At 40.6% G+C, this 17,092-nt stretch overlaps 1 protein-coding gene across 1 annotated transcript in view; it reads right to left on the bottom strand.

The window, feature by feature from the left end:
• ca16b (carbonic anhydrase XVI b) overlaps positions 1 to 17,092 on the bottom strand; it is a 108,905-nt gene that overhangs the window by 78,925 nt on the left and 12,888 nt on the right. Inside the window, 1 exon segment of the mRNA XM_034219040.1 lies at positions 7,370 to 7,474. Coding sequence (XP_034074931.1) covers positions 7,370 to 7,474 — 105 coding nt within the window.

Raw genomic sequence — 17,092 nt, 5'->3', positions numbered from 1 at the left:
GGATGGATATCCTCGTGGATTCATCTTCTTTTTATAGACACGTGCATTTTTCCCTTTAAACTGTGGGTTTTCTCCGGAAGTTTTTCCTTGTACGATGTGAGGGTCTAAGGACAGAGGGTGTCGTATTGCCATACTGATATTCTGTACACACTGTGAAGACCACTGAGACAAATGTAATATTTGTGATATTGGGCTATATAAATAAACGTTGATTGATTGATTGATAAACATTTCACCATTCTCTGCACTGTTTTTGTATTTGCATTTCCTTGCCTAAAACCATGAGAACAGCAAAGACAAAATATTCCATCAGTATAATAATTGTCAGAGCTGTGATTCATTCCAAGCAGAGGGACCAAGTTAGTTATTTGCTGGGGGATGTTTTTGGACCTTGAAACCTGTAAATGTAATTGTACGACTACCGACTGCTCCTCCCTTCCTGAGCTCTTCTAGCAAGTTGCCCTCGATCAAAGCACATAACCCCTATTTCCCACTGGAGCTGCTCAATGGCCAACTGAGGGCTGTGTTTGCACTGTTTAAATGTGTATAGCTGAATGTGAAGCAGTGCTCTTAAAGAACATTAATGTATGTTTGTCAGAACTGTTCCCGGTCAAAAACTGCATCAGGATGTCTGCACACACCTGGCACAAAGCATCATACTTTTAAAGATACAAGAATGTGTAATGCAGAAGGAGCTTTGTTGTCATCGATTTCCTTTTTTCTAAACAACCTTTAAGTATTGTTTATACAAAACTATTTTACAGAAAAATACTGATTGTTGGTAGCAAATGAAGTGTTAGACTGAACAGTTTATTAAGATCATTTCTGTATATACAAAATGCTATGTACATTTAAAATATACAAAATGAATCTTCTCACATCAAAAATGTTTTCACAACCATTTGACTAAATTGATTTTGAAAACACCTTCTTAAGCGTATAATTCAACTGCTAAACCTAAATAGTTATTATTAATATTAGAGTCGAGTTTCAAAACAGCTATAGTTAGGCTTCAACAGCTTGGTATAAACTTTACTTTAATAAAAACTAAGGTCTGGAAGTAAATGTGACATAAAGGTCATAATCGTCTTCTATGCCTCCTGTTTGACTCTTGTACTTGTCCATCCATCCATCCATCCATCTTCTCCCGCTTATCCGTGGTCGGGTCACGGGGGTAGGAGTTCCAGCAGAGAGCCCCAAACTTTATTTTCCCTGGCGACATCAACCAGCTCTGACTGGGGGATCCCAAGGCGCTCCCAGGCCAGCGAAGAGATATAATCCCTCCACCTGGTCCTAGGTCTACCCCTTGGTCTCTTCCCAGCTGGACGTGCCTGGAACACCTCCCTAGGGAGGCGCCCAGGTGGCATCCTAACTAGGTGCCCGAACCACCTCAACTGGCTCCTTTCGGCGCGAAGGAGGAGCGGCTCAACTCCGAGTCCCTCCCTGATGACCGAACTTCTCACCTTATCCCTAAGGGAGACACCAGCCACCCTGCGGAGAAAACCCATCTCGGCCGCTTGTATCCGCGATCTCGTTCTTTCGGTCATGACCCATCCTTCATGACCATAGCAGTGTGAGAAAAAGTTTTTAGAGAGTACTTGTCCATGGACAAGTGAGTTTGGCAATTTACTTGTCCGAATACATTTTTCACTTGTCCAGAATGGACAAAAATTGGGGCCACTGGAATCTTCTTCTTCGTCATCGTATTTTACATTTTCCCACGGTTTTTACGACACCGCTAACGTAAGTGAGCGGTAAGATTTTACTGCATCACACATAGGGTTGGGTATCGTTTGGATTTGAACGATTCTGGTTCTGCTTTTCGATTCCGGTTATTTTCGGTTCTTTGAGAGGGTAAAAATAAGTCAAACTGGGAGAAAAATATATTTATGAAAAGATTAAGTCAAATCTGTATTCCTATTTACAAATCACTTCATACTGTTGCATTTCTTACGGTTATTGAATACAATTTATATAAAAATAATCTCTGCATTGTTTAGTTAGTTCTAAGTGGTGCAGTTTGAGAATGTACAATTGGCCCAGTCTCCTCTGATGTTACACTGCAACCTGCCTGTGAGACAAAGTCCAACCACACATGTCCAACACATAGGACATAACCTAATAATAATGACACATTAGATGTATAGGCCTAGCGCTTTTCTACAACTCAAATACGCTTACACATGTCCTGCAATACACATGCTGCAGCTGCTCACTGTTTGTAAAAGTAAATAAATAGTATTTTCATTTCAATAATGTACTTTCTATACCCTGCTTCATAAACAATACTGACATCCCTGTGCTCCTCTGAGTCTGGGGGTCCGGGGATGTGAGGACACAGACAGGGAGGTTGCTTTACTTCATAAAGGAAATGGTGGTCAATATTAACAACATAGGAGTTAAAACGCTTAATAACCTTCATTATGTGTTAGAGAAAGAACATAAGAAAGTTTGAAAAAGATGAGGCTGTTAATCGGGCAGCGGATCCGCTGTGTGTAGAGAGAGAGAGAGAGACGCTGAGCTGCACCGTGCAGCGATCAGCTGATACGGAGCATAGAGAGAGCTGCAGTCCGCGGGGCTCGGCCTCGCCTCCTGTCCTCACAACTCTTATTAATCCCGGTACCGGACAATTGTTATTTGTTCCTACTCGGAACCGTGTTTTGCTTCCCAACCCTGCCACTGTGCTACACTTCCCGCCCCGTCTAACTGTACAGAAAGCGGCGAGATGCATTTCCTTAGGAATCGACAAGCAGAACCGAAACTAACACTTCTAAACCAACAATGGCGGACACGTACAATTTGCGAATGAGTTCTGCCTTTTGTAAACTGAATGTATCAATAATTTGTCAATAAATCAGGCCGAAAAACGTCACTTGTCCGCCGGACAAGTCAATTGAAAGATCTACTTGTCCGATATTGTAAATAACACGTCCCGGACGGTGGGACGTGTACTTTTTCGCACACTGCATAGGTGAGGGTAGGAACGAAAATGGCCCGGTAGACAGAGAGCTTTGCCTTCTGGCTCAGCTCCCTTTTCGTCACAACGGTGCGGTAAAGCGACTGCAGTACCGCTCCCGCTGCTCCGATTCTCCGGCTCATCTCACGCTCCATTGTTCTCTCACTCGAGAACAAGACCCCGAGATACTTGAACTCCTTCACTTGGGGTAAGGACTCATTCCCTACTTGAAGTGGACAGTCCATCGGTTTCCTGCTGAGAACCATGGCCTCAGATTTGGAGGTGCTGATCCTCATCCCAGCCGCTTCACACTCGGTTGCGAACCGATCCAGTGAGTGCTGAAGGTCGCAGACTGATGAAGCCATTAGAACCACATCATCTGCAAAAAGCAGTGGTGCAATCCTTAGTCCACCGAACTGCAGACCCCCTCCCCCAAGACTACGCCTCGAAATCCGATCCATGTATATTACAAACAGGATTGGTGACAAAGCGCAGCCCTGGCGGAGGCCAACCCTCACCGGAAATGGGTCCGACTTACTGCCGAGGACCCGGACACAGCTCTCGCTTTGGGAGTACAGAGATTGGATGGCCCTGAGTAGAGACCCCCTCACCCCATACTCCCGCAGCACCTACCACAGTAACTCCCTGGGAACTCGGTCATACGCCTTCTCAAAGTCTACAAAACACATGTAGACCGGATAAGCGTACTCCCAGGCCCCCTCCAGGATCCTTGCGAGAGTAAAAAGCTGATCCGTCGTTCCACGACCAGGACGGAATCCGCATTGTTCCTCCTCAATCTGAGGTTCGACAATCAGCAATCTTGTACTTGTTACCATTTCATTTAGAATCAGAAAAAGATTCACGACTAATTGCAGGGTTTAATTAAATGGCATGCTATTTCAATGATCGTAATGCAATTCCATCCACAAAACGGTTTGCCTTATCCACACAAGATAAAAAAGAAATACATTTTAAACAACTCTCCATTTGTGGATTAGGGCTGCAACAAACGACTAATTTGATAATCGATGAATCTATCGATTAATTAAACGATTCATCGACTATTCGGACTATTACTGTATGACTTGCACAATTTCTCAAACGCTCTTATTTAGCCATCAACTTTTAGATGTAGCTTGAGGTTGTTTTAGGCATGTGGAAACTAACAATGAAGACAATAAAGATGAATAATTTATTCAAAAATACATATATTATAAATTAACTAAACAAATTGTGAACAAAATTAACATTGCTTTTTATTTAAATTAAATAAATAATATTTCACATCAAAAGAAACAACAATGTTTTAACAAATGGTATTAAATAATGTGATAACAGAACTGTAAACAGAATAGCTGAAACTTTTACTAAATAAATAACTCAGTTAACTCTAATCATTAACCCATGTTTGTATAATTGTGTTAACTCCGTGTGTTGCTGACGTGGAAAAGTTACTTGTGGATGGGGCTGCAGAGCTACTAGAAAGACAGTCGAGCCCGGTGCATTTCTCCGTCTGAATGTGGTGCGCTTTTGCTAAATGTTTAGACAAATTGCTCGTGTTACCGCCCTTTGTTAGAAATTAAAATCAATTTTTTGATGGCATAATGTACCTTAAATGTACCTTCAGTTTAAATGCTGTTTTATACTGAAAAACCAGAAAATTATTGTGCACAACCAGTTAAGCTTTTATTCTGAAAATCCTTCATCTCCGGTTAGCATGTGGCTAGTTTACCATTTCTTATAGAGGTTAATTTAGTAGCGAAATGACATGGAGTGATGCACACCGAAACCTACTGATTTTAACACTGCAACTATAGACGTATTATTATTGCTGAATATTAAATGAAGGTATAGTTTATTTGAATAAAGTTATTGTTTACAGACGTGGGTAAGATGTGACAACATTCGGAATGACCAGAAACCAAACCAGCCGTGAAGTATTTTCTGTATTTTTTAGAATATTAACTACAACGTTTAGAATGTGTTAAAGGAAAAGTGATGAAAGACAATATGAGGAGAAGAGGCGTGTTTAAGTATATATTGAATGTACAATGCCTGAATCCTCTGTTTAAACGTAACAACGGACATTAAGATGTGGAGGGCCGGCCCGCAGGGAGGAGCCTGCAGAAGCTATATAACAGCAGCACCTGAGCGGTTCGGCCTCTTTTCTCTGCTAGCGGGGAGCCAGAGGCAGCTGCTTTTCTGTCGGACAAATATCCTGTTTGTGACTTTACCGCGCCTTTTTTATTAATTAAAGTACCAATTTGAAAACATCTCAGAGACTCCATTTAGTCTCCTTTTTAAGCTTCTCTTTCCTGGACGCGAGAATAACCATCACAGTTAACACCTTACATGCTAAATTCTTATTGCACTATTGGCAACGAGCATTGTCCACCTCAAGACGGGTAACATTTAACCACACCTTGGAGCGCTTCTCTCCGCCATCCCCGCCGTGTGTTGCTGCATGTAGCAGCCGCGTGTGTGTAAACGGCCCCATCCCCTCGCACACAGACGGGGGAGAGAGATCGTGTCTGGATTGGAAAGATCGAAAATACATCATAGATGCATTTGTTTGGCTTTTTGCATATTAGAAACGAGTTGGCGACACTAAGACTGCGAGATAATGTTTTTGTAGCAATAACACATGACATATTTTTTAAATGTCTCCAGTACCGATAAAAAGGCTGATAACGTTGGAGCTTAACGGCGCATAAAACACACGTGATGACGTCACCAACGAATCGACGACTGAATTAGTTGGCAACTAATTTGGTCATCGATTTTAATCGATTAAGTCGATTAGTTGTTGCACCCCTATTGTGGATAATCGCAATTGGCTACAACATCAACTCACTTTGCATCTTGCCGTTTATTTTCTTTCCAGTGCATTAGCTAAGAGGTAATAATCAGGGCTGCACATAACTGGTGCGCAGGTGCGCATGCGCACCTCCGCCAAAAAAAGAGCACCGGGTCATTTGAAACAAAGCGCATTTGCGTACCAACATTGAGAGGGAGAGAGAAAAGAGAAAATAGAGGAGAGATGAGAGAAGAGAGAGAGAAAGATATTTGCGAGTTGCATATGAACCATGATATGAACTCAGGGCCGGCCCGTAGCACTGGCTAGATGTTCGCCTAGGGCGCCAGATCTGGGGAGGTGCTGCGCTGGCAGTTCTGGGAGGGAACTTTTTTTTTTGACCGTTGAGGCTCATCCTAATTTTCGGCCTTGATGTAACAATATTCACAATGAAGTAAATGTAACACCCTTTTCACCCCGGTTCCACCTTTCATTTGCCCTGTACGATAGGCGCTGTAAGTGATGAAAATGGGGGATGTTGGCTTATCTGGCGCCCGCAGCTCACAGACAAAATGCGAGGGAGAGAGGGAGGGTGGTACCAGCGCTGTTGTTATTATAATCTGGTGCCGTGCTAGCTGCTCTAACGGAGATAAGAAGAAGATGTTTCTACAATAATGTGGAGGGAGAGTCCTCTCCAGTCAGACTGAGAGGCTGATAAGTTAACTACAGCTCAGTGAGGTAAAGGACTCTTAGTCTAAGTTCAAACGGTTTGATCACAATTTATGTAAACACATATTTCCAAGGCACTCCTTTGTAATTATTGGGATAAACAGGTTTTAAATCATTCCAATGTATACTATAGGACAGTAACCAAAATATCCTTTAAAACTGGAGACACACAAAAAAAATGCATAAATAAATAAATGTTACAGTAAAATAAGATTTGAATGAACAACACAAATAAAATAAGTTACATTAATTTGTTATTGGCTATGGTAGGCTATTGGTTATGTTCACATACTTATTTGATTACATCCACTTGTCTAAGATGACAACAGAGACTTTCGACCCAAAACTAGCTGTTGACTTGTGGATGCAAGCAGCTAATCGCAGACTCAACCAGAGAGAAAGTAGTAGGCCTACATCATCAGCTACCATGTCTGACAGAGAGGAAGACAGTGAGGAGAACAGTCAGGAGGGTAGTGATGACAGCTTGTAGGATTACTGGTCGTGCTAATGTTGTCTTGTGTTCACCTCTGCATGTGTGTTCTGTGTTCACCTCTGCATGTGTGTTCAGTGCCGTGTGTCTGGCAAATAAAGTCAAGACCCCCTCAAAAGTTACGGTTTATTTCATTTTAAGGATGAGCACCAAGCAACATCTCCAGGTGCTCCTTTGAGAACCAGGGCAAAACAGTTATGTGCACCCCTGGTAATAATGAAAGTACAAAGAAAACGTACACTGAGGTATATTATTAAATACATACAAAACGAGGGTTTTCCAGAAAAATAATAGACAAAAATAGGAGTATTATGGGCAAGATACAGCAGAGGTGAACATGTCAAAGAAATGCATTTCCCCTGCTACTGAGGGCTCTGCTCAGCGCACAAATGAGACTCACCTGAATAGGACCAGTAGGGGTCACCTGCTGCCCTCCTCTCCCTCATTATGCCCGAGCTCCCATGGTGCTCGTCTTCAGCAAGGTGAGGTTGGCCACCAGATTCAACTGTGGGGGGCAGACAAAAGAGCAGTTTCAATTATAGTTGGAGAAAATACTTTGTCAACGTTTCCAACAATCTATTAAACATGTATGATTAAACCAAAATGGCCACAGAGTGAGAGATTTATAAAGAAAATAACAAGCCTCCCTGGAAAATCTGCAGCACATGTTAGATTTACAATGTTTGGTGCCAATGCAGAACAAAGTGTAGCAGCAATGCAGCTGCACAAAATACAGAGATCAGGAAGGTCGAGGTGATGGATGGATGTATAATGAGTCTAACTTTGACACTGCCCTATCTGCTAGGACTTGACAATGACTCAATATTAACTTGTGCCAACTTTCAGCAGTACTGTGATGATGCCAAAACACTGTTATCAGTTTTGAAATGTCTGACCTTTACCATACTGTAGTTATCAATTGCAGGCTCTGTAGTTTTTAGTTTTCATATAAAGGGATTGATTTGTAAAATGGCATTAATATTCTCGTTATGTAAAAGAATTGAGGGTTTTTCAGTCATCCAAGTTCAAGATCAATAGGCTATAAATGCAACACTTACCAAAAACTCCTTGAAAAACTATACAGAGTATCCCCCAAATTGTAGATTCAGCGAAAGTAGCTCTTTACTTCAGTTTAATAGAAACATTCAGTGAAATTGCCTCAAATCTCCTGGCAAATTGCAGCTGTTGCCGCTACTCTCTGGAGGGACTTTAACACCCAGTGCTGACAGAGACTGAAATATACTTTAATAACTTGACCTAGTATCTTGGCATGACAAATTTTCGTTTTTTGGATCTTCTTAGGTGCTGTTTACACGGGAACGAAAACGGACCCCTAAAACGATAACGGGTCCCAATGTGAATAGATCTGCGGACGGAACGCTCTGGGGGGCCAAACGGCTCCACGTACGTCCTATACGATCATTTCCTGATAACGATGAAGCCATAGCCCCGCCTCTCCCCACCTCTGCTGCTCACTGCTGTAGCAGCTACTGCTACTGACCATGCTACAGATGTTAGTGCAAAATCTACAGCTCCTCTACCACAACCATCAGCAAGAAGTGGACATAGAGAATTACATGAACTACATGTTGCTAAATCCACCGCGGAGAATAAACAGAAGGGCAACCATGGCAAACATGCTCGGGTCTTCTTTGCTGCTTTTGGTGTATTTTGTGGCGGAAGTACAGCACCACTTACAGGCCCGGCATATGTACTACAGCGTCTCCAGGGGGTCGAGCGGTCTCGTGTGAAGGGACACGTTTATTGAGCCGTGTGAACAAATCCATCCGTGTGAACAAAATACTTTTTTGATATCGAATTAGGTTTGTTTGCGTTCCCGTGTAAATGGGGCCTTAATCTCCCTAACTGAAAACGAAGCAGGAGCAACAGTGGTGACAATGTGCTCCAAAAAACCAAGAACAACGCCCTTGTTTTGAGTTCAGGTGCCATCAATTGACACAATGCCTTAATGGTTAGTAATGATCATCACCATCTGCAGAAAACAGGAGAAGCGTTGTGGAGGTAATATTATACTGCGAATAAAGCCCTCTTCAAGTCAAGAGATTGTCTTTGAGTGTTTGTGTAATAAAAGCTTTATGAAGGAAGGATTCAACACAAATACACAGTGCATGCACAAGGCAATAGTCTGATAGGGCTGAATGAACACTGCTGTGGTGGCGTGTCCATTTATTTTAGTCAGCTAGACGTATCACAATAAACTAAACCTAACAAAAACTAGTATCAACCGGCTGCAGAGAGGTCAGGTTACAGACAGCCGTTGAAAGATAATTGTTTCATCACGACAGTGAAAAACATCTCTATATTCCAATCTTTATTCCAGACTCAAGGTCCATATCACATACAAAAAGACAAAACACACATCAATAAATAAGATAAAAAGCTAAACACAAAACAGATCAAAACAAACAGATAAAAACATAAAATCAGTCCAATCACAGCTAGCCACACATGCTCACTGTCTGTATAGGCTATTGCGCCAATGTCTCAAAATCATGGAAGAGAACCGGGTAGAACTCTTCACAAGGTTAATTAAAATCGAGATAACATGATTGTCCGAGTCTTCTAGGCGACACATGAATTTGAACATTAACTTTCTTAAAAGGGCTTGACAAGTAGGTTCCCCCAACAAACAGCTGGCTGGCACTGGCCATCTTGGTACTCTCAGCAGCAACCGTAAAGCATCCTTGTATGCAACTTTTAGTTTTGTTATGCTTCTAGCCTTGTAGTTACTCCACAGGTGAGGCGTGTACAATGGTGTACAGAAAGCTTAAATAGATAGAAGGAAATTAAGAAAAGCAGAAATAGTCATGAGCGAGAAGAAATGAATAATTATTTTGTGTTAAGGTCCAGCTTAAGAACATCAGCAAGTTCCTTTTTTTTTTTTAGCACAGTTTTAAGTTACATGTACATTTCCGATTAAAGTCACTCCTTCAGTACCTATGATGTGTCCTGCTCTCTCACAGCTACAATCAATACAATTATTTAAAAGCCTAGGAAGAAAAATAATTAAATAGACTGGATGGTCAATATGTTCCCAATAATTGCAGGGATATAATAATGACACAATAACATCCCTGTAAAGCTCCTATGTGCATACCTCAATCAGTAAAAATGCAGACAGCCTATGTAACCAGGAGTGCAGACAATCAGTAATACATATATGTCTTCTGGGCACAAATGTCTCTTGAGCTTCTTAGGGCAAATTGGCCGAAATAAATCAAACATTGTCAACAGTGAATGCTAGAGGCAGGCAACAATTGTCCTTTAGCATACACAGTCCCTAGTCCCAGGCTTGCAATAATCAATTGGAGAATGTGCTCTACAACAGATGCAGTCTGTGCCAGTGGAGACGAAAATGTCTAGCTATAGCCATTGTCCATCAGGTGCTCAAGCAAAACAGAGTGTTTTGTGTTGCTTCAAGCACTCTCAATCCACTGTGGCATTCAACTATGAGATGTATTGGCTAATATTAGTTGCCTGTTGCTAGGAGGATGCAAACAAATGTGTAGGCAGATTGTTTCTGTCTAAAGGGAACATCAGGGAGAACTAAAATAAATAAGTGAGCTGGCTCAAAATAAAGCAGAAATCTAAACATGCCGAAATACAGTTTTTGAAACCATTTTGGACACTTTGTTGTTCACAATTTATGTTTTCCATCTAGTTACAAATTGCACTTTTGAGATTTTTAAATAAAGCTCTGAATATCTATTATCATATTTTAAGATGTCATCATCCTAGAAATAAAAAGTAATTCAAACTAAATCTTTATTTTCTGATTAAATTAGTCTAATTTAATTACATCAACTTTCTTCTTCTTCTTCAACCTCGGTGCAGCAAGCATGAGAGCAAACTGATTTTTTAACCACAGTGCCAAAATATGGGAATATAATAGAAGAATATTGTAAATATAAATCTACACATAGTTTAATACTAATTATATTATTGTCAAATTGTTATCTTTAACTGCACTCTCACTGTATCTATACACATGTAGCATTCGTATGTCCATTAAGAAATGTATAAATGGATCTTCAAACTATTTATTACAGCACTAAATATTTCAACACAACATAATATTGTCTACCAAAACATCTACATAAGCTTGATTTAGGAGTTTTTCCAACAATCTTAACCAAAAAAATCTCAGTTTTCGGTCTAAACATCTGGCGGGAGTTCACTTCTCTTAATTGTGTAAATACATGCCATGCATCTTGACTCTGTAACCATGACAACTGTATGTCACACTACAGTCTCATGAGGTTAAAAGTTACAACAGCAACAACCGCAGAACTCTTCGGACTCCTGAAGCTAAACTACCTCCCGATAGTGAGTTATAGATACACACACATATACACACACACGTCTCCAGCCAGACGAGCACAGCTCTTACTAATAGTTGCATCATTACTGGGATTAATTAAACTAAGCATTACATCAAGCCAAGTCTCTCCCTGCACTTATAGTCGACGCATTGCTGTCTCCAAAATGGTTTCCCACTATGGCATGAGCCTTAGTGAGTGTTTTCCAAATCAAATTCATTACTTGGAGGGAGGTCACACAGGCGAAATGGGTGGGGTCATAAATTACTAATATAATAAAATGCTTTTTTTATCATCAGACGTATCAATTCACTCTGGGGGAAAATCAGAGGTTAACACAAAGTGTGAAACAGATATGGAGGGTGTCTCCGTGGCAGACACTTGGAGCATATTTGAAGACAGGTTGTGAAACAGTAGGGCTGGACTGTCTTTGATCACAGAGCATAGGAGACAGCACCATGTCAACAGTTTACTCTCATCCATGTCAGCCGTCCCCTGTGGGCAAAGGATTAAAGCCACAGCATCTCTGACAGAACAGAGCAGACAACGCAGTCGGAGCTGGGCCTGGAGGAAGCTGAGGCACAGCACTCAAACAACATTCATAAATCCAGAAAGCACATGTGACTGGCAATTATATAGATTAACCAGTACTTAAAAGGAGATGCTCTATAAAGAGATTTAGTCTATATGTATTTTTAATGTGAAACGTTGCCTGATTTTACATCAGAGTATGTTCACAGGAAGCACAAAGGTAATACAAGCCTCGAAACACCTACAGAATAACACCTTGTACAACGTCGAGGCGTACAAAATCATTTTCCTTTTTTCATTGTCCTGAGGGCGGTTAAATCATCTATATCACCATTAAGCCCTGCTATTTGTTCCATAATATCGCTCTCAACAACAAGCCAAGAACCCCTGAGAGCCCTTGAAAAACAGCAGCCTAACAACAACCACAGGAGCGTTTAACTTCCATTAGTCATTGGAGGCTCGAGTTAAAATATCAATCTTAAGATAATGTTAGCATCAGTTATGTGAAGGACAGCCTTGCTGGCACGTCCACGTCACCAGAAGGATAATTATGGGATGCATAAGCTATCAAATGCATCCTAATTTACAATTACCATGTCATTTACACATGAAATGCTGCCGTTTAGGTGCTTAAAGTAACAAATCTTCAAGCCTCATGCAGCTAAGAGCACACTCAAGTTATGGGTAGTGGACATTTTTATTTTGAGATTGTTTCCACTGATTGCTTATTCGCTTAATATAGCCGATTCCAGAGACATTAACCAGGACGTTGGGACCAAAATACAACTTATTTAAATTGCCCTGCTAATTATGTGGGAAAACTTGTGAAAAAAATGCTTCTGTGCATACAAGAATGCAAAATCAACACCCTTACTTGGTCTATTATGAGTACAGGAAACAGAGTCAGGTGTGATTAACATTTGATTCTACCCTACGCACAAATGCGTAATGTGAAAATGATATGCAATGCATCATATGTTAAAAGGTAAAAAGAATAGAACACTAGTAATACAAAAGCCTAAAAGCCCTGGTCTAAAAATAGAGCACTAGGCCTGTTTTTGTTTGAATAATATCTACATGTTCTTATTTTGAATCACTAGCATAGCGACATATTCAGGGGACTGTCATATCTCAGGCTCTAATGCTGCTTGTGAGTTCATCACCACTTTCAAGCATCCCCTAGATGGTTAAAATGCCTTATAATTAATATAAATACATGATATATAATTATTAAGAATAAATATAGGCTCATTAGGCTTATTCAAAAGGAGTAATCAGTGAATATATTATATTTACCGATCCTCAGTGACAGGATGAAGTCGCTGTTATACTCCAGATCAACAAATCCCATGAAACGACCAACACCAACAATACATTAGTCTATCAATTAAATTGCACTTCTTCTACAGAAGACAGATTTATGTGTTGTATATTTTCCAATGAATCCAAACAAAAATAAATCCAAACAAAAATAAAATAAAAACGAGTTCCTCAAACAGCTGGGCCCTGTAGTTTTTAGAAAACATTACTCAACAGTAGTAGAGAGTGCATTTGTTGGGGACTATTTTCAGCCGTGTGTGTGTGTGAGTAATTACTGAAGCAGGATGGGGTATGTGGGATTGCCTCAAAATAAACTGCAGCGCCCGTGTTAATGGTAATGAAGGAACATGTCACAGAGGAACGATATTGTGGCTCATTGATTTTGTTTTTATTCTTTTTTTGAATATGGCACCAAGGAATAAGCTATATCAGGCTTTGGCAACTGCAGACAACACTTGTTAGAAGGATCCATTCATTGTTGGTTTTACTGTTGGCACTTATTGACCCGGAGAAAAATATCAAATGTCAAAAGACTTTAAGGGCAGGAGAATGATCATAGTATTCTGCTGTGTTTTATACTCTACACGCTATGCAAACCTCCTTAATCTTAACGTGGGACGGAAAAGTGACGTTTATTTGAGCTTAATAATCAAGGAGAGCTGAGGTGACTTCTCTTCACATGTTAACAATGTTCTAAACAAAAAAAAACTCCATGAAGAGCATGCAATTTATTAAGTGTTTCACCAAAATGTATGTTTGAATAAAATCAATTATTTTCCGACAAGTCAGTCAGCGCTGTTATCTTTGACATTCTCCTCCAGCATCAGCCTGCTTTACATTCATACGGCTACATACAGACAATTTGACAGTAGTTATTGAGGGAAGCACGGCTCCTTCACGTCACCCAGCCCTGTTGTCTCAGCTTGTCCGTTAATTAGAGGCAGAAAGAAGGCACATCATTACATTTACTAATTAGACAAACTGCAGTCTCAACAACTTTTACATTATTCTCTCTGAATTTGTACTAAACAGAAGAGAGCCGTGTTTTTCCCAGGCATCGAGAGGGCATAAAGGGCACACTTGTGATTCAAAATTGCTATGTATATGAGGAAGTGTGCATACTGAGGAGACAGCTGCTGTCTCCACAATCTTATCTGCAATGCAGGGGGTCTGTCATATGTGAGAACATCTGCTTGGCTTTCTGTTTGGATGAATTACTAACATGTACTTATGGAAAATGCACCTACATTTCAAATGTGTTCATCTAACTAAAGTGGGTGTCGGGCGCGAAGTTGTTTGGATGAGTTTCTTTTGTTGCAAGCAATCAGTAAACACCAGCACTGCATTTGTTTTCATACACCTGACTCAATCCGCTGTGTGTGGAGGCTTACCAGTACAAGTCACAGTGGAAAAACACTGTTGGGGGTCGAGCTAAGAAAGGGGATAAGTGGAGCTTGATCTTGAGAGTGCATGTGTTTCTGATTCCTCGGGAAGTGGGCGATGTGGCTCTATATCTCCGGAAGTGTTTGAGTCACACCAAGGACCTCAGGAACACGAGAACTGCCAAGATCAGCCAAAGATACGGAACAGCAGGAGCCGAACCTTAAGGCTTAAACATCAAGCTCAGAAATAATAACACAACAAGTCAAATCCCAATGCCGATATTTAGGCCTACACAGCTAAAAGAGCAAACAAGCCGTTTCAGCAAAGAGGACATCAGCATCCTAGGGCTAAAGAAATGCAGCCATATTAAGTGATATTGAGCCCATCAGTCGTCTAGAGTTGAATTTGTTCCTTAAGTAACTCATTGGAAATAGTATGCAAACATTTAGTAACAAAATCCAAAACATAATATTAGAATTTTCCTCTACGCCTTGTCTTAATCTTTTCTCTTTAGCTTGTGTGGTCATCAAGTGAATTGACAGGAAGTGATCCTGCACATTCAACAGACATGAGCTAAGATATTTTTGTCAATGCCATGCAGGGCGCAGAAAACCCTACTTCATAGAGAGATATAGAGACAAGAAGAAATAGCTCAGTGACAGAAATTCAAATCAGCTTGTCCAAAAATACTGCCACACACACACACAGTGTGCATTACAGCCTTGGACTTCAAAAACGCAAGCAGAATAGGAGGATGGTCAGAGGAGGCCTGTTCAACTTTCTCATTATGCCACACTTGCTCTGCAGTTTTTTTCTCCAACTGTATCCTTGAGAAAATAGATAAGACCATTTAATGATGTTATCAAGTCCCAATGCTTCACCAACTCTCCGTTCAGAAAGCTGCATTTCCTGCGTTTGCAACCGTCTAGGTGCAAGTATATTGTGATGATTCATATTAGAAGAGCTATAATACTAGAGAAGTCAAGAGGTGATGAGGCCCAACAGAGCAATGTGTCATGTGTTACACTGTTCTTCAACCTTTTACTACTGGGAATATGAGAACACATGGTGTCAAAAGACTTTTATAGAGAATGTGGGCGAAAAGGTCTAGATTAAAGTCTCTTGAGTATATGGCCTTCCTTCAAAAAAAAGAAAGGAAAGAAAAGAAAAGAAAAAAACATAACCTCCTGGTATTTTTTCATAAAAGCTGGAAAAGCGCTATTGTTCTATTGTTCGGTTAAAACAAACGCTCTTTTATTAATTGAAACTGCATGTCTTCCTGAGGAGAAGTCAACGTTTAACATAGCCACTCACATACAAGCTGAACACAATGGATGGCTACACCTCAGATATGGTGAAATTGTATAGTAAATTTGAATTGCGTCAATCTGCTTTTGAGTGTGCTTCTATGGTAATGCTGCTACAGTGAAGTAAGCGCATTAAATAGCTGATTGAGTGCATCAGGGGCTCTGATGGAAACCATTAAAGATTAAACAAATTCAGGCCTAGTGACCTCTTTGATAGACCAGCTATAGCTTGTTCCTTTCGCAGACTACAATAAACAATCCCCAAATGTGTCGCCACACACAGTGGCAAGTCTGTACATAAAAGCTCTGACAATGTCAAGAAAATGTACTGTGTAAAGTGTGGTTTTCAATTTTCAATATGTGGCAATTGGATTGCCTCAGTGCCAAAAGCTTATGAGGTCATTTCTGAGGACAAGGTGTGCCGCCCAGCATGAATTGTCTAGTTATTGATTCTGAAATAAATTCAGCTGCCTCTGGTGGATACATTACACTACCCAAGCATTACTGGTGTTAATGAATGGTGATGGTTGGTAACTGGCAATGTAAATGGGTCCATCGAACGCAACAGGTAGAGTGTGACATCGATTGTGCAGAGTCGGTGATTTGATCTGGGGACACGGGAGCTGAAATTGTAGGTTGCTGTGGCTACAGTAAAGCGATTTCAGTTATAAATACTTCTATAATAGAGCTACAATTAGAGATGTCCCGATCCGATCACGTGATCGGGGATCGGAGCCGATCACGTGATTTTCAAAAGATCGGAATCGGGAGAAAAAGATCGGGGATCGGGATTTTATTATAATTTTTTTATATATAATATTTTTTTAAATAATTTGTATTTAATGTTACAAAACAAAAATGACCATGTATTAAAGTCATCCTGAGGCCTTAGTTTTGGTTTAAAATTACACAACATCATGTATGTGTTGCTTCTTTTGGGCTTGTTTTCATAGACCTGGTTGATTATTTCTCTCAAATCTGGCAACAGAGTGGGCGCAGTGTCTAATAGTAGCAGTAAGCTAACGAGAGGCTACGTTTAGCTGGTGACTCGGGAGTCGGGACAGAGAAAATGTCAGGAGTTTGGAAGTATTATAAAATTGAAAGCGAAGGCAGTGTAACAGCCAGATGCAATGTTTGCAAGAAGGAGGTTCCGCGTGGTGGAAAGAACAGAGCTACGTTCAACACGACCAATCTAATACGCCACCTGAGAAACAAACACCAACAACAACAACAACACGACGA

Source organism: Gymnodraco acuticeps, unplaced genomic scaffold (assembly GCF_902827175.1).
Source record: "Gymnodraco acuticeps unplaced genomic scaffold, fGymAcu1.1, whole genome shotgun sequence".
NCBI classification, from domain to species: Eukaryota; Metazoa; Chordata; class Actinopteri; order Perciformes; family Bathydraconidae; genus Gymnodraco; species Gymnodraco acuticeps.
Note: the sequence above shows the minus strand (reverse complement) of the source record. Positions and strands in the feature narration are given on the sequence as shown.